The 24,099-nt window shown below is 40.0% G+C and overlaps 1 protein-coding gene across 1 annotated transcript; it reads left to right on the top strand.

Moving 5' to 3' along the window:
• The first annotated feature begins 3,628 nt into the window (after positions 1-3,628).
• Positions 3,629-4,228, top strand: LOC148562101 (uncharacterized). The gene has a single exon (XM_088489804.1). It carries the CDS (start codon positions 3,629-3,631, stop codon positions 4,226-4,228), a length of 600 nt encoding a protein of 199 aa, XP_088345930.1.
• The last annotated feature ends 19,871 nt before the right edge of the window (positions 4,229-24,099 follow it).

Below are 24,099 nucleotides of genomic sequence, written 5' to 3' on the forward strand. Positions count from 1 at the left end.
AGATCGTATCATCAGCTTCAGGTGCTCATAGCGTCGTTTGTTGCGACGCTCCATCTGGTCAAGCCGTCGAAACAGGCAATGCACTAGATGATAGATGGGCTCTGGGGCAGGTGGAGGTGCAGTGGTGGTGGCAGGTGTAGCTGTGGAGGAAGAGGGGCCGGCAGATGGTGTGGTAGTGTCACCAGGAGCAGTGAGGACTGGAGGTCTGTAGCCCAAGGCTAGAAAGTTCCTGCTGTGCGGGATAATCTTCTTGCATTCCGCAGCAGGTGGCCTCTCATCAGCATCCTCCCAAGGCACGTCAGCACGACGGCCTAGCTGTGTGATCAAATATGGAAAGGGAAGAGTGCCTCAGACGTTGACCCTGGCCATGTAGAACCGGATAAATCGTGGCAGGTACAGGTCCTTACCCTCCATCACACACCATAGGAGGGTGATCATAGTGGCTGGTATATCGGTCTCGTGAGTACTCGGCATAATGAAGTTGCTAAGTATCTGATGCCATAGCCGAGCCTCATCATTCAAGTATGCCCGCTTGATTCCCTTGGGTATGGCGGTGGTGGTGATGGCGTCTGGTGCGGCGGCTGGCGGTGGTGGCACGGCTGTTCGGGGCAGGGGGGAAGAAGGGTTGGCTAATGGGGTATGGGGGTAAGAGGGGAAGGGAGGGGGTAGGTGTGTGTGTGGCGAATGGGGGTGGCGCGGCTGGGACGGCGGCGGCGGTGGTTGGTGGTTGCGAAGGGGACAGTGGCGGAGAGGGGGGGGGAAGTGTAACAACCCCGATTTTTGAGTACGCAAGATCTTTTCTGAAAGTACGGATTTCTCCGAAGGATCAGTAAGGGGAAAACCTTTGATATATCATCAAGTATCTCAATCCTCATTTTCATTATGTTATCTTTAAGCTAGAACCTTTTCTAAGGCCAGCTCGATAACGCGGTCACGAAGAACCTAGTTTTTGAACCGTATCGGTTAGGAGTTTTGATTCGGTTTTTCGTAAATAGTCTCAATTTGACAAACCGGACTCGATTTATGAGATAAGAGAGATAATAGCATGATATTATCATTATATTAGTATTATAAGCTTCTTGAATGATATTATAAGGTTACCTGGTCAGTTTTAGTTAAAAACAGAAAATCGGTTTAACCGGGTTCACAGTTTACTGGTGCAGCTTAGCACTAGCACTCTCTGATGACTTTAGCAATGCTAAGGCCTCATTATTCATGTTTTATTCTCATAATAAATATGTTACTAGTGTCATTTATGCTAGTAGCTCAGAAAATAATTTTTAGAGATATTTTTGCAAGTGTTCCGATACATCTAGTTTTAGTAGTTATACACCTGAGATATTTTAATATTATTTTAATCCACCTCCAAGCCAACCAATCACAACTCACCCTACACCCCCAAAACCCCCCAAGGCTGGCTCATTTTCACTTTGTGGCCGAAAATAGGTAGAGAGAAAAAGAGAGAAAAGTTCTTAGTTCCAAATCTTCAAAGCTTGATTTATGCTGAACTAAAACTCAAATCAAAATTCCAATCCAACCAAAATGATCCTCTCTTCTTTCTCTACATGATCATATGAATTATCAAGGCTGGAATCAAGGTGAGTTGGCTGCACCATCTCTCTTTTGATTCGGTTTCAAGGAAACATGGTTAAATATGTGTTTTCTTGATGTGATTTAGGAGGAAAAAGTGCTTAAGGACCACCTGAAAGTTTAATTGAATTAGGAGCAGCAAAACCAGGTAGGGTGTCACGAAATTAATTTTGATTATTTTTGTTTGATTTGTGTGAATGTTGTATAAATTGGCTGTGCTAAAAATTGGTTGCATATATGATTGATTCTTGGTGAAAATTTGGTGAAATTTTGATGAAATTTGATGAAATTCAAGCTTTAAAGTTCATGTTCTTGGGCAGCTGGAAAAATGAAACCCTAAGCTTAAATTGATGTTCAATTTGTGTTAAAATCATGTAGAAAAGATGGGGTTTTAGTGGCTACTAATTTATTATGAATTATAGTAAAAATCGGTTGCTGAAAAGACTGAAAAACGGGTAAAAACAGAGAAAGAATCTGAAGAATTTATGAAGAACATGAAGAACACTTTGAGTGTGATGAAGAACAATGAAGAACAGGTCTTAGATCCTGAAAAGGGCAAGGAAGTAAAATTTTTGGTGTTTAAGGGGTTGTTTGGTAATTTCTGAAAGTTAGGGTGGTAAAAGTAGAAATATTAAAAGTTACGGGTGGTAAAAAGTGAATTTTAAAGGTTAAAAGTAAAAGTAAGTTAATTTTCGAAAATTTAATGATAAAATAATAAAAAAATAATAAAATATTAAATAATAATATTTAATTAAAAATAATATTTTAATAAAAATAATAAAATAATGCGAAAAAGGCAGTTTTTTGTAAAAGCTTTAGAAAGACAACTTTAAGCACAGAATCTCATAATTACTTTCATAAAACAATTAGGGAGTGGTAAAAACATATTAGTGAGGCAAAGATAAATAAAAGATAAAAAGTTGAAGAAAAGATAAAAATCGAAGAAAAAGTCTGTAAAGTTTTAATGACAGAAAAACAGACAGAGACTAGTGAACGAACTAGGGCAACATAGTTAGTCCTGGAATTGCGAATAGGGTTAGGTATTATATGAAAAGTTAAACTATTTCAGTATAGACTTAATGAACCTATACTTGGGATAGGCTAACTATTCATACCGAAATTTACATAAGCTTTAAATACATACGTTAAGCAGAGCAATCAGAGCAGAGTAGAGAAACACATAAAACAGAGTAACCAGAGTAAAGTAAAGAGATAGAGAGAAAAAGAGTAATATAGATACAGAATGGAAAGAGTAATCAGAGAAGAGAAAAGAGATACAGAGAACAGAGTAATTAAAGTAGAGTAAAGAGATACGGAGAAAAGAGAAACCAGAACAGGGTAAAGAGATATAAAGAGAAGAGTAGTATAATAAAGAGATATTTATATATATATATATATTAGTTGCTTGATGCAACCCAGAGCTATATATATATATATATATTAGTTGCTTGATGCAACCCAGAGTTATATTTAATATATATTAGTTGCTTAATGCAACCCAGAGCTTCTGTAGGGAAACTAAGTTATCTACAGCTATTTTCCGCTTCCCCAGAGCAGAGCAGAGTATATATATATATATTTTCCTGCAATAAGCAGAGGCTGTCTCAAATGAGCGGCTATTATTATATGCGCATTTATTTAGGAACGGAAAATCGTATCCGGGAAATCGGGATTACTCGTGACAGGATAAATGTCGGGATTGCGGGCAGCCAACCGACACATGAGCTCATGGCCTGTACTAGGGCTAGACATGCATCATTCTTGTCTGCGCATCACTCTCTGTTGCATTCTTTTTTGTGTGTGATCTATTTCTTTATGTTTGTTTGTTCGAGTGCTATGTCTATGCTTTATCTTCTTGTATTCTTCTGCTTGTGTTCTGTTCTTTGTTTTTCTATCTATTTTTAACCTCTGTTTACTACATTACTGTATTCTATTATCTATCTGCTAATCAAAAACGAATAAATGAACGTAACTAACAACTCCGACCCTACTAAGAACTCCCCAGTTCTTACCCCTTCTCTCCCTTCCTCCCCCTCAGATGGAGACGGGCGTGATCTTCTATGAGTTCGAGGACCCTTTCGTCTACGAGGATCCGGTACATCACAGTTACTTCATCATGGGATTGGAGCCCCGTATTAGACGATATGCATTACCTAATCGAGCTTTTCAACATCCTCTGTCTAGCCCGCATTTTGACCCTGATGCTCCTTACGACTTTCCTTTATCCTGGTTACATCCTGACGCCCCTGAACATCCTTTTCCTGATGATCCTGAGCACCCTATACCAGCTCAACCTTTGAATGAGGTGGTACCTGAGCCTATCATTCCTGACGAGCCTGAGTTAGCTGGCGACTACGTACCTGTGATACCACCAGAGTGGGATTTTCCCCCTGAGCCGATTCCCGACTTGCCACAACCTGATGAGCTGGCACTACCGGACGGTGGAGTGGCTCCTATAAACGCGAACGAACCTGTGCTCACAAATGGTTTTGTACATAGTGACAACAGTGTTTCTAGTGGATCTGAGGGTATAGCTGTAGCTGCGGACGATGAGGAGGAGGAGGATCCTGAGATAGAGATAGAGCAGGATGAGAAGGTGGACGAGCCTCATGGCGATTCTCCGAATGGCCACTTGTAGAGATAGTTTGACAGCAGAAGGGGTATTCTTTTGATGACGCTTTAGTCTGACATTATCTGATAGTTAGTCTCTCACTTGTGTTAGAACACCCGAGAGCTAGGAGCTATGTAGTGGTTAGGCTAGCCTGGGCGCCAGTTTAGCGGCTTTTTGTATAGGCCAAGCCCTGGGAGTGTCGTGTATTTATTAGCTACGTAGGTTGACGAGGACGTAAACTGACTTGATCTTGTGTAAATGCTACATGTTGTGTTATAGTGTACATGATGTATATTATCTGCTATATTTCTATATTTCTCTACGCTTGCTTTTATTGCTCTCAATGTATGCTTGTTTATTTTACATTATCATCCGCAGCGAATAAAAAAAAAGTTACTCGTAAAATTGGCAACGTTCTAACAAGGAACAGGCTCATATATTAAGTAATAGTCAATAATTAGGAAGAACAAGTTGGTAACACTTAGCTTCTTGTATGACCATGGCATACTAGGAGTTGGGTTGTTACAGGAAGAAGGAGAAAGAAGAAGAAAGAAGGGGGAGGAGGAAGGGGGGTCGGTGGCGGCGGCGTCTGGGAGGTCGGTGGCGTCTGGGGGTGGCGGTGATGGTGGCTGGATGGTGGTGGTTGGATTGGAGAGGAAGAGAGGGAGAAGAGGGTTTCGGGGGGGGGGGGGGACGACTGATAGGGTTCGCGTGGTTTGGGGGTTATAAATTTGAATCCACGCGGCCGCGTGGGGCACGCGGTCGCGTGGCTTGAGCAAAATGGGGGGTGACGCGATCGCGTGGGTGACGCGATCGCATGGAATGGCTAAAAGAGTGAATGACGCGATCGCCTGGGGCATGCGATCGCGTCGCTGGGATTTATGCTAAACGCGCGAATCCAGCGTCGTTTCAGCGCAACTCTCTGTCTTCTTTGGGGTGTTCGTGCAATACATGCGACGCGGTCGCATAGGGTTGGCATTGTGCAAGTGACGCGATTGCATTGGTGACGCGATCGCGTGGGTCATTTGTGCGAAACGCACAATAGCCGCACGATTCCAGCCTAACTTTCTGGACGTTGGATCTTCACGGCGATCTCCAGGTCACACGGCCGCATGGATGACGCGGTCGCGTGGGTAGTGTTTTTCGCAATATGACGCGATCGCATGAATGATGCGGTCGCGTCGCGCACCCCCTTTTTTTATATGCAGTATGCAGAATGCAATGATTAATATGAATGTGATGCAAAGTTCCAGGTTCAATATTATAAAATAAAATAAAACTTGAAAACAAGCAAAACAAAATAAAAATTGAAAAATGAACGATCATACCATGGTGGGTTGTCCCCACCTAGCACTTTTAGTTAAAGTCCTTAAGTTGGACATTGGAAGAGCTTCCTGTTATGGTGGCTTATGCTTAAATTCATCTAAAAATCTCCACCAATGCTTGGAATGCCAATAGCCTCCGGGGTCCCAAACTAGGCATGTAAAGCTCCTGAGTAGCTTCAAACAAATTTTTAGGCTCCCCGAATGACGAATGTCGGAATAGATTCCAGGATCCCAAACTTTGCTTTTAAATCTGCCTCCGTCTTGATCTATATTTTTCCATCCGGGCGGTTTAGAAAGTAGATTCTCACCATGGTGACCAAACGTTTTCCGAGATCCATTCGATTGAATATGATACCAATCCGTGCACTTCAAGTTGAAGCGTGGAACCTTATTGAACCTTGTGCACCAGCTCTGAGCACGAGCCATTTTCCTCTTACTCTTAAAGCCGCAGAGAGCTCTAAGCTGGCCATCTGTTTCAAGCAAACCGTATTCAAGTGAAAAAGTAAAGTTAAAGGTTAAGGATTGTACCCACTTGAAGCTTGTATTGGGTGGTAATGGCCTTGGGGAAGGTGTTTCCGGTGGTTCTGTAAGTTCTACTCCCTTGTGCTCTTCTGTGAATTCCTCCACTTCTTTGCAAGGTTCTTCAAATGCATCTGTGTCCTGGTCAAAGTCTTCTGTGTCTTCCTCATCACTCGAGTCATAGATTGGAGGTTGAGAGAAATCTACCTCTGCATCATCTTCGTATTCATTTGGGGAAGATTCTTCGATCTCAGAGAATTCATTTGCGGATGCAAGTTCATCACTAAGAGAACTTGATTTGTGACTATCATCATCAAGGGAATTTGTGTCCTGGGTTATTCCGTCTAGTTCTTCATAAATGACTTGCCTTGGGGATTGTGCACTGTCCTCCTTAGCATTAACTGTAACGTCCTTGACGGAGTTCTCTTCAGCTCTGAATTCCCATGGAGGTTCAGCGTCTCCTAGATCTTCAACCAACTCTTCTTCTTGCATAATGACAACTTCTTCTACTTGTTCTAGTACGAATTCATTCTCTGTCTTGTCCACTGGAGTTTCTAGTATTTCCTTCATGCTACACTCTTCGTTAGATTGTCCACATGGGGCTGTGGTTGGTCCTTGAATGTTCGAACATCTAGAAGCTAATTGAATTACTGCTTGCTCCAGTTGTCGAATGGTTGTTTGAAGTTTATTTACTGTTTCCTTGAGGCGAACCTCTGATTCTCGGGGTAATGGATTTGGACATGATACATAGGAAAGTGGTGGTGCTTGGGAGTGATTGGATTGGAACTGGGGTAAATAGGGATCATATGGTGGCGAATGGTGAAGAGAAGCTTGTGAGTGTGGTGGTTCGAGGTTATGTTGAGAGGATGGTCTATAGGCACGGGGTGGGGCTTGTTGGTAGTTACAAGGTTGTCCACCATATCTATCAGCTGGGTATGCATTGTAGAATAGTCGTTGTCCATGATATCTTGGAGGGTGTTGTTGGCTAAAGGGTTGATTAGATCCTCTTGGCTCCATCCATCCTTGATTGGTCTGACCTTGATGCATATTCCTGCTGTAACTTCTATTTCCTTCAACAAAGTTAGAACCAAACTCAAAGCGAGGGGGGTGAGAGTTCATAGTAGCAGATAAAATTAAAAAGGAAAAGCAGAAATAAATAAACAAGTAAAAGAAAAATATTTACAATAACCAATAATAAGGCACACGTTAGCAGTTCCCCGGCAACGGCACCATTTTGATGAGAGGAACTTTTGCGTGGTCTAGAAATTGCGGATAAATCCTCATTGCAAGTATAGTTTCTAAACCTTCAAAAGTCCTTTCATACAAACGTGTTAGTTGTCACAAGTAACAAACCCCTAAATAAATTGTTAACCGAAGTATTCAAACCTCAGGTCGTCTTCTCAAGGAACTACAGGGACGCATGTTCTTATTATTGGTTATGGAGATTGTAAATTCGGGGTTTCAAGAATAAGGAGCAAATATAACAAATAATTTAAATAGCAATTAAAATAAATAAATACTGTAAAGCAAACTTTTGGCAAGGTATGAGAAATTGGAGGTCCTATCCTAGTTATCCTTATCAACGATGATGAGAATTGAATCTTAATTCCACTTTGTTAGCCTTTACTAAGATAAAGGAAGGTCAAGGGATTAATTGGTTTGATCTTCGGATCCTATTTATTTCCTGAGAAAAGATTGGGATTATTGAAGTTCAATTCAATTAACAAAGATAACAATTATCAATCATGTTGAGTTTGATAACTCCTGAGTTACTAATTTCTTAACCAAAACCAAAAAGGGAAAAGTAAATCTACTGGAATAAAAATGTCTTCAGAGTAAAAGCAACAATAGCATAAATAAAAGAAAGCAATATTAAACTGAAATACCTCAAATAGCATTAATTCAAAAGAGTAATCTGTAACATGGAAGAATTCACAAATCAAATTGCAAGAGTAAATAAAAAGGAATGTTGAACCTGATAAACAGAGATAATCCTGAAAGTGAATAAAATCCTAAATCTAAATCCTAATCCTAAAGAGAGAGGAGAGAACCTCTCTCCAAAATAAATCTAATTCATGAGAAATGACTAAATTGGCGAGCTCTCCTTGAATGGATGCATTCCCTCACTTCATAACCTCTGGTCTATGCCTTCTGGACTTGGATTTGGGCCAAAAAGGGCTTCAGAAATCGCTGGGAGCGTTTTCTGCAATTTCTGGTGCGTGGCCTCTGTCACGCGTCCGCGTGGGTCACGCGGTCGCTTCATTTGGAGCTTTTCTTGTCACGCGGTCGCGTCAGTCATGCGACCGCGTCATATGTGTTTTGCTTAAGGCGTGCGGTCGCGTCAGTCATGTGGCCGCGTCGCTGTTGATTCGCGCTTGGCATGCGTCCGCGTCGCCCATGCGATCGCGTGGATGCCAGTTTCTTTAGAAACTCCATTTTGTGCTTTCCTTCCATCTTTGTATGTTTCCTTTTTCATTCTTTAAGTCATTCCTGCCTTAGAAGATCTGAAACTACTCAACACACTAATCACGGCATCGAATGGAAATAAAGGTAATTAAAATAATTGATTTTAAAGCATAGGAAACATGTTTTTCACATACATCACATAATAAGGAAGGGAAAGTAAAACCATGCAATTAATATGAATAAGTGGGTGAAGGATTGAATAAATTACTCAAATTAAGCACAAAATATATCATAAAATATGGGTTTATCACTGAGGAAGCATAAGAAGGCAATTGGGTGGAGTTTGGCAGACATAGTGGGCATCAACCCTCAAGTTTGTGAGCACAGAATATTTTTAGAAGAGGGAGCAAGACCTGTTCGTCAACCCCCAGAGAAGACTAAATCCCACTATCTTGGAGGTTGTCAAAAAGGAAGTGACCAGACTACTAGAGGCGGATATTATCTACCCCATCTCAAACAGTGAATGGGTAAGCCCAGTACAAGTGGTGCCCAAGAAGTCTGGAGTCACTACAGTGAAGAATGAGCATGGAGAACTCATAGCAACTAGAGTACAGAACGCCTGGAGAGTCTGCATTGATTGCAGGCGCCTAAACCAGGCCACTCGCAAGGATCACTATCCTCTTCCATTCATTGATCAAATGCTGGATCGCCTGTCAGGTAAATCACATTATTGCTTTTTAAATGGTTACACAGGTTATTTCCAGATTCATATAGCTCCTGAAGATCAGGAAAAGACTACTTTCACCTGTCCTTTTGGGACTTATGCTTATAAGAGAATGCCCTTTGGCTTGTGTAATGCACCAGCTACTTTCCAAAGGTGCATGATGAGTGTTTTCTCTGATCTTATTGAGGACTGTATGGAGGTTTTTATGGATGATTTTAGCGTTTATGGTGATTCTTTTAGCCTTTGCTTAGATGGTTTATCTAGAGTATTAGATAGATGTGTCAGTACAAACCTTGTATTAAATTTTGAAAAATGTCACTTTATGGTTAAACAAAGGATCGTACTAGGACATGTTGTATCTAATACTGGCATTTCTGTAGACCCAGCAAAGGTGGATGTTATTTCTAGTTTGCCTTACCCCTCCTCTGTGAGGCAAGTCCGTTTGTTCCTTGGCCATGCAGGTTTTTACCGGAGATTCATTAAGGACTTCAGTAAGGTAGCACTTCCCTTATCCAAATTACTGCAGAAAGATATTGAGTTCGAGTTCAGTGAGGATTGCAAACAAGCATTTGATAAGCTGAAAACTGCCCTGACTCAAGCTCCAATTGTGAGAGGACCAGACTGGAGCCAGCCATTCGAAATCATGTGCGATGCTTCCAACCATGCAGTTGGAGCAGCGCTGGCTCAGCGTGAAGGTAAGGATCCCTTTGTAATTGCTTATGCGTCTAAAACTTTAGACACTGCTCAGTCTAATTACACTACTACTGAGAAAGAGCTTCTTGCTATTGTTTTTGCTCTGGATAAATTCCGAGCCTATTTACTTGGTACTAAAGTAGTAGTGTATTCAGACCATGCAGCTCTAAAGTATTTATTAGCTTAAAAGGAATCCAAACCAAGGCTTATACATTGGATACTGCTACTACAAGAATTTGATTTAGAAATAAAGGATAGGAGTAGAAACCAGAATTTAGTGGCAGACCACTTGAGTCGCCTTGAGCACATTAAGGATGACTCCACTCCTATAGCTGATAATTTCCCATTTGATAACCTGCAAGCAGTATCTGAGATAGTCCCTTGGTATGCACCTGTAGCTAATTATCTAGTTAGCCACACTTTTCCTCCAAACTTTACTAAGCATCAAAGAGACAAGCTGAAAAGTGAGTCTAAATATTATATATGGGATGACCCATATTTATGGAGATGTGGCACTGACCAGGTAATTAGAAGGTGTGTACCTCAATCAGAATTCCAGTCCATCTTAGAGGCCTGTCACTCATTTGAGAGTGGAGGACATTTTGGCCCTCAAAGAACAGCTAGAAAAATCTTAGACTGTGGATTTTGGTGGCCTACTCTTTTTAGAGACGCTGCTGAATTTTGTAAATCTTGTTTCCCATGCCAAAAATTTGGTAATATATCCAAGAAGGATGAGATGCCTCAACAAATTATGCTTTTCTGTGAAATTTTTTATGTTTGGGGCATTGACTTCATGGGTCCATTTCCAAATTCTAATGATTATTTTTATATATTGTTAGCTGTAGATTATGTTTCCAAATGGGTGGAAGCAATTCCTACCCGCACTGATGATGCTAACACTGTTGTTTCCTTTGTGAGAAACCACATTATTTGTCGCTTTGGATCACCACGAGTAATTGTGAGTGATCAAAAAACCCATTTTTGTAACAGGAGACTAACAGGATTACTGAAGAAGCATGGGATAATTCATAAAGTAGCAACAGCCTATCACCCTCAGACTAATGGGCAAGCCGAGGTGTCTAACAGAGAGATAAAGTGCATATTACAGAAGATAGTCAAACCTCATAGAAGAGACTGGAGCACCAGGCTACAAGATGCACTTTGGGCATACAAAATAGCATACAAGACACCCATTGGGATGAGTCCATTTCGCTTAGTTTATGGAAAAGCCTGTCATCTACCAGTTGAGGTAGAGCACAAAGCCTTTTGGGCAGTGAAAGAGTGCAACATGAGATTTGAGGAAGCCGAAGCTGAAAGGAAGTTGCAACTGCAAGAATTGGAAAGCCTTCACCTGGAAGCTTATGAGAACTCCAGACTGTACTAGGAAACGATGAAGGCTGTACATGATCAGCACATCAAGAGGAAAGAGTTCTAACCTGGGGACTTAGTCCTCCTTTACAAATCCAGACTGAGGCTCATGCCTGGCAAGTTGAGATCAAGATGGGAAGGTCCCTATAGAATAGAGAAGGCTGAGCCGTACGGAGTTTTTCACCTAAGTCACCCTTCCAGCTCTGAACTCATCAAGGTTAATGGACATCGTTTGAAGCTATATCACGGCGAGAAGGTGACGAAAAACAAGGAGCTAGAAATCTTCCTCTTGGAAGATCCACTCACAGCAGAAGACTGATCTAGTGGAGCGTCCAACTTACGGACGTTAAAGCAAAGTGCTAGGTGGGAGACAACCTACCATGGTATGATCGTTCTTCTCTTTACTCTTAGTTTTCTTATTCAATAACTCTTCTCTTTATTAGTACATTTAGTTTGCATTTGCATTTGCATATTATTTAAAAAAAAAGAGGGGCGAGCCGCGACGCGTCTGCGTCGCAGGTGGCTCAGAGAGAATAACAAATCGAACAGAGAGTCACGCGGGAGCGTGGCTGGAGGCGTGCCTTTGGCACAAATCACCCCACGCGACCGCGTCACTAACGCAACCGTGTCACAAGGGAAACATGCCTCCCACGCGGACACGTGACCTGAAAATCGACGTAAGAAAGGGTGCACAACCGAAAGTTGTGCTAGAGTGGTGCTGGACTGGTGCTGAACGCACAATCCTTACCACGCGGATGCATGGCTCACACGTCTGCGTCATATCCCTATAGTGGCCACTCACGCGATCGCGTCGACTACGCGACCGCGTCACCCTGGATTTTGGCAAAAATAAGTTCTGAACAGAGAGTTATGCGAGCGCGAGGCTGCCCTCGCGCCAGTAGCACAAAACAAGTCACGCGTCCGCGTGACCGACGCGACCGCGTCAATTCATTTAAGCGCAAGTCGCGCGAACGCGTCCCCCACGCGGTCGCGTCGCTTGCGCCGTACAGCTTATCCTAATTTGCCAAATATCTTATCTTTCTCTTCCCCAAATCCTACTTTTTCTTTTCCCCCCTCATCATTTTCTTTCCCTTTCTTCCTCCTTCCTTCTTCCTTCTTCCTCACTTTCTACTTTCTCTCTCTCATCACCATTAACAAGGTTTTTCTTTTCTTCTTCCCTCCTTACTTTTCCATTCTTCTTAATTTATGTTATCTTCTTCTTTTCTTTTTCTTTTTATTTTCATTATTCATGTTTTCTTTTTCTTTCTTTTTTCTCTTTTAATTGGTGTTAGATATTTAGTAAGGGTCGTTATTATTCCTTTTGTTTGCTTGTGGATTGTTCATAACTTGTTTGGCAATTATATGTTAATTCTTAAAGGGTTGCTTGCATGTTCAATTTAATACTTTCAATAGCTTACCTACCATGCATGCTATGTGTTTGTGAAAAAGCCCATATGGCATTGTGAACTATTTTTGGATTTCTTTTATTCTACTACTCTAAATGCCTGCTTTTCACAAACCCCTTTTTTATATTTTATTAATTTAATATAATTGTTATTACAAACAGGTTGTTAGTTTAAATCCTGTGGTAATTTAACTTGGACATTGAATGCTTGATCTATGCTTCTCATGCCTTTGCCTGCATACCAATAAACACCTTGCATTTAATTGTCATCCTATGCACCATCTATATTTCCGTTTATGATTTTTTCACATGTAGTCATGACCATGTGTCAATATCATTTATCCTTTAATGTGCATTGATTACCACCTTACCCACCCTCTTCCTTGCTCTACCCCTTGACATTTTGACATACTTTCTTTTTTCTCCCTTTCAGGATGGCCACCAAGAAAGGCAAGGAGAAAGCTGCTCCCAAATCAACAGCAAGGAGAGGAACAAAATGAGCACTAGTGGCAGAACCTTCTTCAACTGCAGTTAAACCCTCAACAAAAAGAATTAAGATGATTATAAAGGTTGATGATAAAGAGAAAGCCTTCCCAGCAAAGGACCCTGTGCGATTTATCAATCGCTACTGTGAGCAGATGTTCCCCATTCTGGCAGAAAGGAGTTACAACAACGAACACCTTCTTATCCTCCCAAACCATATTACTGAATTTGTTGAGCCGCAAATTGCACGAAGACAATGAGGTTTCTTCCAGAGACAGCCACGCCAGGTTAATCTTTCTTGGGTAGTAGAGTTCTACTCAAATTTCCACCTGCCAACCCTGCAGTCTGTCTATGTCTGACAGAAGTAAGTCCCCATTACGGAAGAGGCCATTCAACGAGCTCTAGATCTTCCCCCTACTCCAGAAGGACTGGACGCATTTCAAGAAGCCGCGCTCAAGCGCCAAATGTACCAATTTGACTGGGACGCTGTTCTCAGAGTTATCGCACTACCTGACAGCAGATGGATCTACGGATACCATCGTTCCCGTCCTAAGGGAATATCGGCTTCCGCACTTACCTTGGAAGATCGAGTATGGGTACAGATTATGTCCCATTACGTCTTTTCGAGCACCCACGAGTCTTCCTTCACTGCAGACATGGCAGTTCTACTATGGTGCATCCTTACAGACCAGCATCTGAACCTACCAAGACACATCCGGAGTGCTATGGAACACGTACAAATTCTGGGCAACTTACCTTTTTCTGCCTTGGTCTCAGATCTTGTCTCAGCAGCTGGAGTCTCCTACAGAGCTGGGGACACCAAAGCCATGCTTCCACGGGAAGATTAGTATGTCCCTAACGGGAAATACATCGGACCTCCAGCAGCCACTACAAGCCAGCCTACTGAACCGGCTGAAGAGATTCCTCCTTCAACACCACAAGCACCTACAACAACTCAACTGCTCCATCAGATACTTGAAAGGTTGGATCGGCAGGAACACAAAGCAAATCTAAGAGAGCGCCGTAACAAGCACCAATTCACATGCCTCAAGGAGCTACTTAAGGGAAAATACAGAGACTCAGACACCCCGGATTCCACTTCCTTTACCAGCACAGGGAGCCATGACGGTCTCGACTGTGGAGATACTGCTACCAACCCACCTTTGTTCCTAACAGATGGCACCGAGGACGGTGCAAAGCCTTAAGTGTGGGGAGGTCGGTCAGTACCTGACTTCCGGAGGTAATTTTTTCTTCCCTAACACCAATAAAATAGGATATTTAGTTAGTTTTTTTATTTTGTAGAATAAGATAAATTGCATAGAGTAGATTAGTTGCATGCATGTTCCACTTGATTGAAAAGACAATAAATTTCTTCTAAGACCCTATTTTTTTAGAACAAAATTTCACTGATTTTAATTAAAACTTTTGTGTTAAATTTGCTTGAAGTTATATTTGGAACATGGTTTTTGAGCTAAAAGAACACACAACCTGTGAGATTTGAGCCTTTATACATGGTTACATTATTTAACCATAATTATTTTATTCTTGTGTGTTTACTTCTCTATGATTGTAATTTATATTTTGTTTCATCCTATATGTCCAATGTTTAGTATATTTATATGCTTGCATATGATTGAGGCCATTATTTATGTAGCTCACTTTTCCAAATTAAGCATACCCTTGCAATTACCTTTGTTAGCCACTTTGAGCCTTTAAATCCCAATTGTTCTTTATTTTACCACATTACTAGCCTTAAGTGGAAAAATAATTTTATATCCCAATTGAATCTTTGGTTAGCTTAAGATAGAATTATGTGTTAATTAAGTATGGGAAATTGTGGGAACAAAAGATAATAAGGGAATGTGTCATAATGATATAATGAAAATTTGGGTACCTACTCATGTGAAACTATAAGAATTTAACATCTATGTGCATTGATAAGCTATGTTTATATATAAAAAAAATCCAAAAATATTCAATAATTAAATAAGGGGACAAAATTACCCCAATGTTAAGTTAAGAATTCAAGGATCAATGCATGTGTGATAAAATTAAAATAAAAGTTGATACATGAATAAGGAATGTGAAAGAAAAATTTTGGGTAGCTAGGTATGAGATTTAAGTTATATAGAATGTACATATGTGTGGGTTAAAGCTTAGGTTAATTAAAGATTCAATTTATAAAGCTTACTTAACCATATGTGTATCCTTACCCTTACCTTAGCCCCATTACAACCTTGAAAAGACCTCATGATGTTTGCATTGGTATATTAAATGTTGTAGATTGGTTAGGTGAAGAACAAAAGTTAAAAAGCATGATTAGAGAAGGATAGAGTAATTACCATATACACTAGAGAGATTAGAGCGTACATACATCATCAGTGAGGGTTCAATGCTTAAATTCTATGTTCCCTGCTTTCATGAGCTACCTTCTTGCATTTTTATCTATTCTTACTGTATAAGAATTGAATTAGTGGAATTTGATTTGTGATTGTCTTGAAGAGCTTATTCACTTTTAATCAGGTAGACAAGAATCATATAGTTGCATTCATATATAGGTTGCATTGCATTGCATGAGTTTTACATGTTCCTACTCATTTATTTTATCTCCTTCAACTAAGCATGAGGACATGCTAATATCTAAGTGTGGGGAGGTTGATAAACCATTATTTTATGATTTATATTGTGTTTAATTATGTGGTTTTATCAAATCTTTACCCACTTATTCATTAAATAAGCATGCATTTATAATTCCTTCCTAAAAATGCTTTATGGTTGAAAACTTGCTTCTTAGAGACTTTTAATTTTGTATTTTAACTCCCCTTTATTCCATTCGATGCCGTGATCTGTGTCTTAAGTGTTTCAGGCTTTATAGGGCATGAATGACTTGGAGATTGGAAAGGAAGTTTGCAAAAATAGAAGGAACACAAGAAATTAAGGAGATGACCAGCGAGAAATGACGCGGACGCATAGCTCACGCGACCGCGCGATATAGACGAAATTGCAGTGACGCGAATGCATGGCTCGCGCGACCGCGCGGATTGGAAACTGCACTAGTAACGCGAAGGCATGGATGACGCGCACGCGTGGAAAGGCAAAACGCTGGATGACGCGATCGCGTGACATGCGTGATCTGCAGAATCTGCAGAATTCGCTGGGGGCGATTTTGGGCCCTATTTTGACCCAGTTTTTGGCCCAGAAAAGCAGATTAGAGCCAGGGAACATGCAGAGACAGAACAGAACATTCATTCCACATAGTTTTAGTTTTTTAGATCTGATTTTACCTCTCCTCTAGTTTTTCTCTCTATACATCCATAGTTCTTAGGATTTGATTTTATTGCTTTTTGGATCGGAACATTGGGAAGAGTTATTACCTCCGTCAAGACTTCGTCATTCTAGTTTGTTTCCTTACTTGTCACTTACTCTTTCATGTTCTGTATTTACTCAGAGTTATTCTTGGATTATTTCTAGAGTTTATTTATATAAGAACTATTTTTATTTTTAATTGATCTTTTAATTATTATTTATCATGTCTTCCTTTACTTCTCTTTCTTATGTTATGAAATTTACATTCACAATGAGCGAGTAGTTCCATAACTTGATTGGGAGATGATTGAAAGGAAACCTTGAGTTGGATTACTTAAAAGAAAAAATTGTAATTGGGTTTATTGTTGGACCGCCCTCTAGTTATTGACACTAGTCCTTCCCAAGGGAGAGGATTAGGACTTGTGACTAGAATTAGTTTTCCAACTTGCTTAACTTCCCTCTACCTAGTAAAGGATAACTAAGCAGATCAACCTCCAATTATCAATTAATCTTGAGAGTACTCCAACAAGAATAGGGCTTTCAACTAATCTACTCCCAGTCAAGGTTTTTATTTAAAATTACATAATTTCTCTAATTTAATTTTCTGCTTATCAACTCAACCCATTTTGGAAAACATCTAATTAATAAAATAGCACATCTTTCTGTAACTCGTTGGGAGACGACCTGGGATTTATACTCCCAGTATTTTAATTTTAAGTTTGTGACAACCCTTCTAAATTGATAAGTGGATTTTTGGTTGGTTAAGAACTGTACTTGCAATGTATCTCTTATAATAAATTCTTAACTCGCCAATTTCCGCTACGTCAGTTACGCCATGCCTCAACAAGAAATCTTGGAGATTGAGTTGTTTGATGTATGGGGTATTGACTTCATGGGGCCTTTCCCACCATCATACTCAAACACATATATTCTGGTGGCAGTAGACTATGTAGCTAAATGGGTAGAGGCAACTGCAACACCCACTAATGACACTAAGACAGTGCTGAAGTTCCTCCAGAAACATATCTTCAGCAGGTTTGGTGTCCCTAGAGCACTAATCAGTGAAGGGGGCACTCACTTCTGCAATAAACAACTTTACTCTGCTATGGTCCAATATGGAATTAGCCACAAAGTAGCAACTCTATATCATCCATAGACAAATGGGCAGGCTGAAGTCTCTAATAGAGAACTAAAAAGAATCCTGGAATGGACTATAATTACCCGTAGAAGGGATTGGGCAAGAAGCTTGGATGAGGCTCTGTGGGCATACAGAACAGCATTCAACACTCCTATAGGGACCTCTCCATACCAGCTTGTGTATGGTAAGGCCTGTCATTTGCCCGTGGAACTGGAACATAAGGCCTACTGGGCAACCAAATTCCTAAACCTTGATGCCAAGTTAGCTGGAGAAAAAAGATTGCTCTAGCTGAATGAGCTAGAGGAATTCAGACTCGATGCTTTCGAAAATGCTAAGATTTACAAAGAGAAAGCAAAAAGGTGGCATGATAAGAAACTGTCACCCAGAGTCTTTGAACCAGGACAAAAGGTTCTGCTATTCAACTCTAGACTCAGATTATTCCCCGGGAAACTGAAATCTCGGTGGAAGGGACCATATGTGATTACAAGTGTGTCACCATATGGATATGTGGAGCTTCAAGACATTGATTCTAACAAGAAATTCATTGTTAATGGACAAAGAATCAAGCATTATCTTGAAGGCAATGTTGAGCAAGAATGTTCAAAGCTAAGGCTAGATTAAAAGCTCAGCAAGGTCCAGCTAAAGACAATAAAGAAGCGCTTGCTGGGAGGCAACCCAGCCATTTGTAAAGCTTATTTGTTATTCAAATAATAATTATACGAGTTTAATATAAATAATCTTCAAGGTAAAGTATCAATTTCATAAGTTCACAGAGTTACAGAAGGATTCAGAGTACAAAACAGGGAAAAGGAGCTCACTAGCAATAAAATGCCAGTAAGAGGTACAATTGGGCGTTAAACGCCCAAAAGAAGCTTCTACTGGGTGTTTAACGCCAAACTTGTAGCATCCTGGGCGTTCAGAAAAATGCCCAGTGACAAAAGATTTCTGGGGTTTAACGCCAGTCAGAAGCAACAGCTGGGCGTTAAACGCCTAAAAGAGGCTACAGATAGGCGTTAAACGCCCAAAACAAGCAGCAGTTGGGCTTTTAACGCCAGGATTGTGGAGGGGAGAAAGTTTTTATTCCCAACTTGATTTTTTTTCAAATTTTCATATTTCCATGCATACTTTCTTGCATAAACATGTTCCCATACTTTCATTTTTCAAACTCGTTTCCAAAAATATTAAAAATATCTTAATCCTAAAATTAAATCTTTCTCAATTCTTCTTCAACTTCTTTTCAAATCTTTTTCAAAACAAATCTATCTTTTTCAAATCTTTTCAACTCATCAATATCTTTTTCAAATCTTCACAATATCTTTTTTTAAAACAAATCTATCTTTTTCAAATATCTTTCATATCTTTTCAATTTTAAATTACATCTTTTTCCTATCACACTTATCTTTTACAAATCACATTTTCTATCATATCTTTTTCAAAAATTTTCGAAAACCCACCCCCTTACCTTTAAATCCTCATTCGGCCACCCTCCTCTCCTCCACAATTCGAACTTGGCTCTCCCTATATCCCTCTCCTTTCCTTTCTTTTGCTTGAGGACAAGCAAACCTCTAAGTTTGGTGTGTTTATCCGTGATCACTAAGCCAATACTCACCAAGATCATGGCTCCTAAGAGAAAACAAACCACCTAAAGTAGGGGTGAGCATGGGTCGGTTTGGTTCGGATTTATGGTAAAATTAGAACCGAACCGATTAAAATGTAATTGGTTCGGTTTGGTTCGGATTTGCATTTTTTTTATATATGTACCTGAACCAAACCAAACCGATTAAGAACGGATTGGTTCGGTTCGGGTAATTGGGTACCCGATGACTTTGAAATTCATAAAAAAAATCAAATTTTTATTTTAAAAATTCAACAAGTACAATAAACATGTAACATCAATAGAAATAATCCAAACATGTTAAACACCAAATACATTAAAAACTAAACTCATTAAAATCCAAACATATTAATAATGAATAATCATTGTCTAATAGAAAAGCCATATATATATATTTTTTATCTTTTTATTTAATTAATATATGATCGGGTTCACGGGTTGGTTTAGGTTCCGCACCCCCAAAACCGATACCCGAACCAATCACTAACAAAAACCATCAGTTTGGTTCGGGTTGGACCCGATTACCCGTTGGTTTCAGAACCAATTTAATTGGTTCGGTTCGGGTTCGGACGGGTAATCGGGTACCCGCTACCCGTGCTCACCCGTAACCTCAAGAGGCAAGAAAGAGAATATTTCAAAACCACTTTGGAAACCTTTTCCAAAAAAACCGTGACCATAGCTTTTTTTTGGTCACCCTAAAAAACCGTGACCATAGAGGGTCTATGGTCACGGTTTTTTACCGTGACCAAAAAAACCGTGGCCATAGACCCAAAATGTTGTAGTGAAGGGAAGTTCTCAACCAAAGAACATTCAGACCATTACTACAAAATAATGGGTCTAAGGTCAGTGATCCCAGAAGTTAAATTCGATCTGAAAGAAGATGAATATCCGGAGATCCAAGAGCAAATTCGAAACAGGAGCTGGGAAATTCTAGCTAATTCTGAGACAAAGGTGGGAAGAAACATGGTTCAGGAATTTTACTCTAATCTGTGGCAGACAGACAGGCAGAGAATAGCTGGAACCGCATTCTATGACTATCAAACTCTGGTCAAAGGGAAGATTGTTCACCTCCACCCTGACAAAATAAGAGAAATCTTCAAGCTGCCTCAACTGCAAGATGACCCGGACTCCTTTAATAGGAGAATGATGAGACTAAATAAGAGCTTGGACAAAATTCTAGAGGACATATACCTCCCTGGAGCCAAATGGACAACCAACACAAAGGGTGTCCCAAACCAACTCAAGAGAGGAGATCTCAAACCAGTCGTCAGAGGCTGGCTGGACTTCATTGGGCATTCTATACTGCCCACTAGCAACCGTTCTGAAGTCACCATCAAAAGAGCAGTGATGATTCATTGCATTATGTTGGAAAAAGAAGTGGAAGTTCATCAGCTGATTTCTTGTGAGCTTTACACAATTGCAAACAAGAACTCTAAAGATGCCAAATTGGCTTATCCAAGCTTAATCTCTCTGCTATGTAAAGATGCTGGGGTAAAGATGGGAGTAGATGAGTATATCTCAGTTGAGCAATCAATCACCAAAAAGTCAATGGAAGGACAACAAGTGCAGGACGATCCCATCAAGAGGAGAGCACAGGAGTTCCTCCCGGAAATCCCTCAAATTGAATACTGGGGGCTCCTAGAAGCATCTATCACCAAGTTGCAAGAAGCTATGGATCAACTGAAGGAAGAATAGCGAAATCAAAACAGCATGCTCTGCAAACTGCTTAGGGAACAAGAAGAGCAAGGGCGTGAACTGAAGGAACTGAAGCGCCAGAAGCTATCTCTTGAAGGGCCAAGCACCCCACAGACTAAAGAGGCATCTACCTCCCAAAATAAAGGTTGTTGAGTCCTAATCTTAATCTTAACTCTGTGATAATTGTTCTTATTAGAAATCTACCTTAGAAGTTATATATGAGTAGTAGTAATTAGTATCTTTATTTTTAATTTTATCTCCAATTAAGCTATAATTTATTTTTCTCATCATCATTAAACATGAATAAAATAGCAGATTTTTAGAATAAGGAGGCAATAATTTTTTTTAAGTCTTTAATAAGAAAAATTCAAATTATTTATATGTGGTGGCAATACTCTTTGTCTTCTGAATGAATGCTTGAACAGTGCATAATTTTGATAGTGGAATTTATGAATGTTAAATCTGTTGGCTCTTGAAAGATTGATGAAAGAGGAAAAATGTTATTGATAATATGAAATATCATAAAATTGATTCTTGAAGCAAGAAAAAGTAGCAATATATATATATATATATATATATATATATATATATATATATATATATATATAAAGAAAGAAAAAGAAAAAGCAAGCAGAAAAATCCAATAGCCCTTTAAACCAAAAGGCAAAGGGAAAAAAAGGATCCAAGGCTTTGAGCATTAATGGATAGGAGGGCCAAATAAATAAAATTCTGGTCTAAGCGGCTAAACCAAGCTGTCCCTAACCATGTGCTTGTGGCATGCAGGTCCAAGTGAAAAACTTGAGACTGAGTGGTTAAAGTCGTGATCCAAAGCAAAAAGAGTGTGCTTAAGAATTATGGACACCTCTAATTGGGGATTTTAGCAAAGCTGAGTCACAATCTAAAAAGGTTCACCCAGTTATGTGTCTGTGGCATTTATGTATCCGGTGGTAATACTGGAAAACAAAGTGCTTAGGGCCACGACCAAGACTCAGAAAGCAGCTGTGTTCAAGAATCAACATACTAAACTAGGAGAATCAATAACACTTTCCGAATTCTAAGTTCCTATAGATGCCAATCATTCTAAACTTCAAAGGATAAATTGAGATGCCAAAACTGTTCAGAAGCAAAAAGCTACTAGTCCCGCTCATCTAATTAGAATTTAAGCTTCATACAGAAACTCTGAGATGATTTTGCCTCTTGATTTTCTTTCTATCCTATGTTATTTATCTAGTTTCCTGAGGACAAGCAACAGTTTAAGTTTGGTGTTGTGATGAGCGGATATTTTATACGCTTTTTGGGGGTGATTTCATGTAGTTTTTAGTATGTTTTAGTTAGTTTTTAGTATATTTTTATTAGTTTTTAGGCAAAATTCATATTTCTGGACTTTACTAGGAGTTTGTGTGCTTTTCTGTGATTTCAGGTATCTTCTGGCTGAAATTGAGGGATCTGAGCAAAAATCTGATTCAGGCTGAAAAAAAAGACTGCTGATGTTGTTGGATTCTGACCTGCTTACACTCGAAATGGATTTTCTGGAGCTACAGAAGTCCAACTGGTGCGCTCTCAATTGCGTTGGAAAGTAGACATCTAGGGCTTTCCAGAAATATATAATAGTCCATACTTTGCTCAAAGATAAATGATGTAAACTGGCATTTAACGCCAGTTCCATGTTCCATTCTGGCGTTAAATGCCAGAAACAGGTTACAAGTTGGAGTTAAACGCCCAAAACAGGTTACAACCTGGCGTTTAACTCCACAAACAGCCTAGGTACGTGTAAAGCTCAAGTCTCAGCCCCAGCACACACCAAGTGGGCCCCGGAAGTGGATTTCTGCACTATCTATCATAGTTTACTCATTTTCTGTAAACCTAGGTTACTAGTTTAGTATTTAAACAACTTTTAGAGATTTATTTTGCGGCTCATGACATTTTTAGATCTGAACTTTGTATCTTTGATGGTATGAGTCTCTAAACTCCATTGTTGGGGGTGAGGAGCTCTGTTGTGTCTCGATGAATTAATGCAACTATTTCTGTTTTCTATTCAAACACGCTTGTTTCTATCTAAGATATTCATTTGCACTTCAATACGATGAATGTGATGATCTATGAAACTCATCACCATTCTCAACCTATGAACGCGTGCCTGACAACCACCTCCGTTCTACCTTATATTGAATGAGTATCTCTTGGGTTCCTGGCTCATGAGTCTAATCACCTCTCTTGACAACAGAACTTTCAGATCCGTGAGACCAGAGTCTTTGTGGTATAAGCTAGAATCTATTGGTAGCATTCTTGAGATTTGGAAAGTCTAAACCTTGTCAGTGGTATTCCGAGTAGGATCCGGGAAGGGATGACTACAACGAGCTTCAAACTCGCGAGTGTTGGGCGTAGTGACAGACGCAAAAGGATCAATGGATCCTATTCCATCACAAGTGAGAACCGACAGATGATTAGCCATGTACATGGACCTTTTTCACTGAGAGGATGGATGGTAGCCATTGACAACGGTGATCCACCAACATACAGCTTGCCATGGAAGGAGCCTTGCGTGCGTGAAGAAGATGACAGTAGGAAAGCAGAGATTCAGAAGACAAAACATCTCCAAAACTCTAACATATTCTCCATTACTTCATAACAAGTATTTATTTCATGCTCTTTTATTCTTCGCAATTCAAACTGATAATCATAATTGATATCCTGACTAAGAGTTACAAGATAACCATAGCTTGCTTCAAGCTGACAATCTCCGTGGGATTCGACCCTTACTCACGTAAGGTATTACTTGGACGACCCAGTGCACTTGCTGGTTAGTGGTATGAGTTGTAAAAAGTGTGATTTACAATTTCGTGCACCAATAGCCTCTAATTTGTGTTTTCTAGGCCGAAAACTGGGTCCAAACTCAGCCCAAAATTGCCCCCAGCGCTTTCTGCAATTTTTGCACGTGGCGCATGTCACGCGTACGCGTCAGTCATGCGTACGCGTCAATGGTCATCTTCGCGTGTCACGCGTACGCGTCAGGTACGCACACACGTCGTTCCTCGCTGGTCAGCTCCTTAGTTTCTTGTGTTCCTTCTATTTTTGCAAGCTTCCTTTCCATCCTCTAAGCCATTCCTGTCCTATAAAGCCTTAAAACACTTAGCACACAGATCACGGTATCGAACGGTAATAAGAGAGGATTAATATTAGTAATTTAAAAGGCCAAAGAAGCATGTTTTCAATCATAGCAC

Source organism: Arachis ipaensis, chromosome B6 (genome assembly GCF_059453495.1).
Source record: "Arachis ipaensis isolate K30076 ecotype BB chromosome B6, ASM5945349v1, whole genome shotgun sequence".
Taxonomy (NCBI): Eukaryota; Viridiplantae; Streptophyta; class Magnoliopsida; order Fabales; family Fabaceae; genus Arachis; species Arachis ipaensis.

Excerpts from the sequence above, each read along its gene's own strand:
- LOC148562101 (XM_088489804.1), top strand. The coding sequence starts at position 3,629 with ATGGAGACGGGCGTGATCTTCTATGAGTTCGAGGACCCTTTCGTCTAC.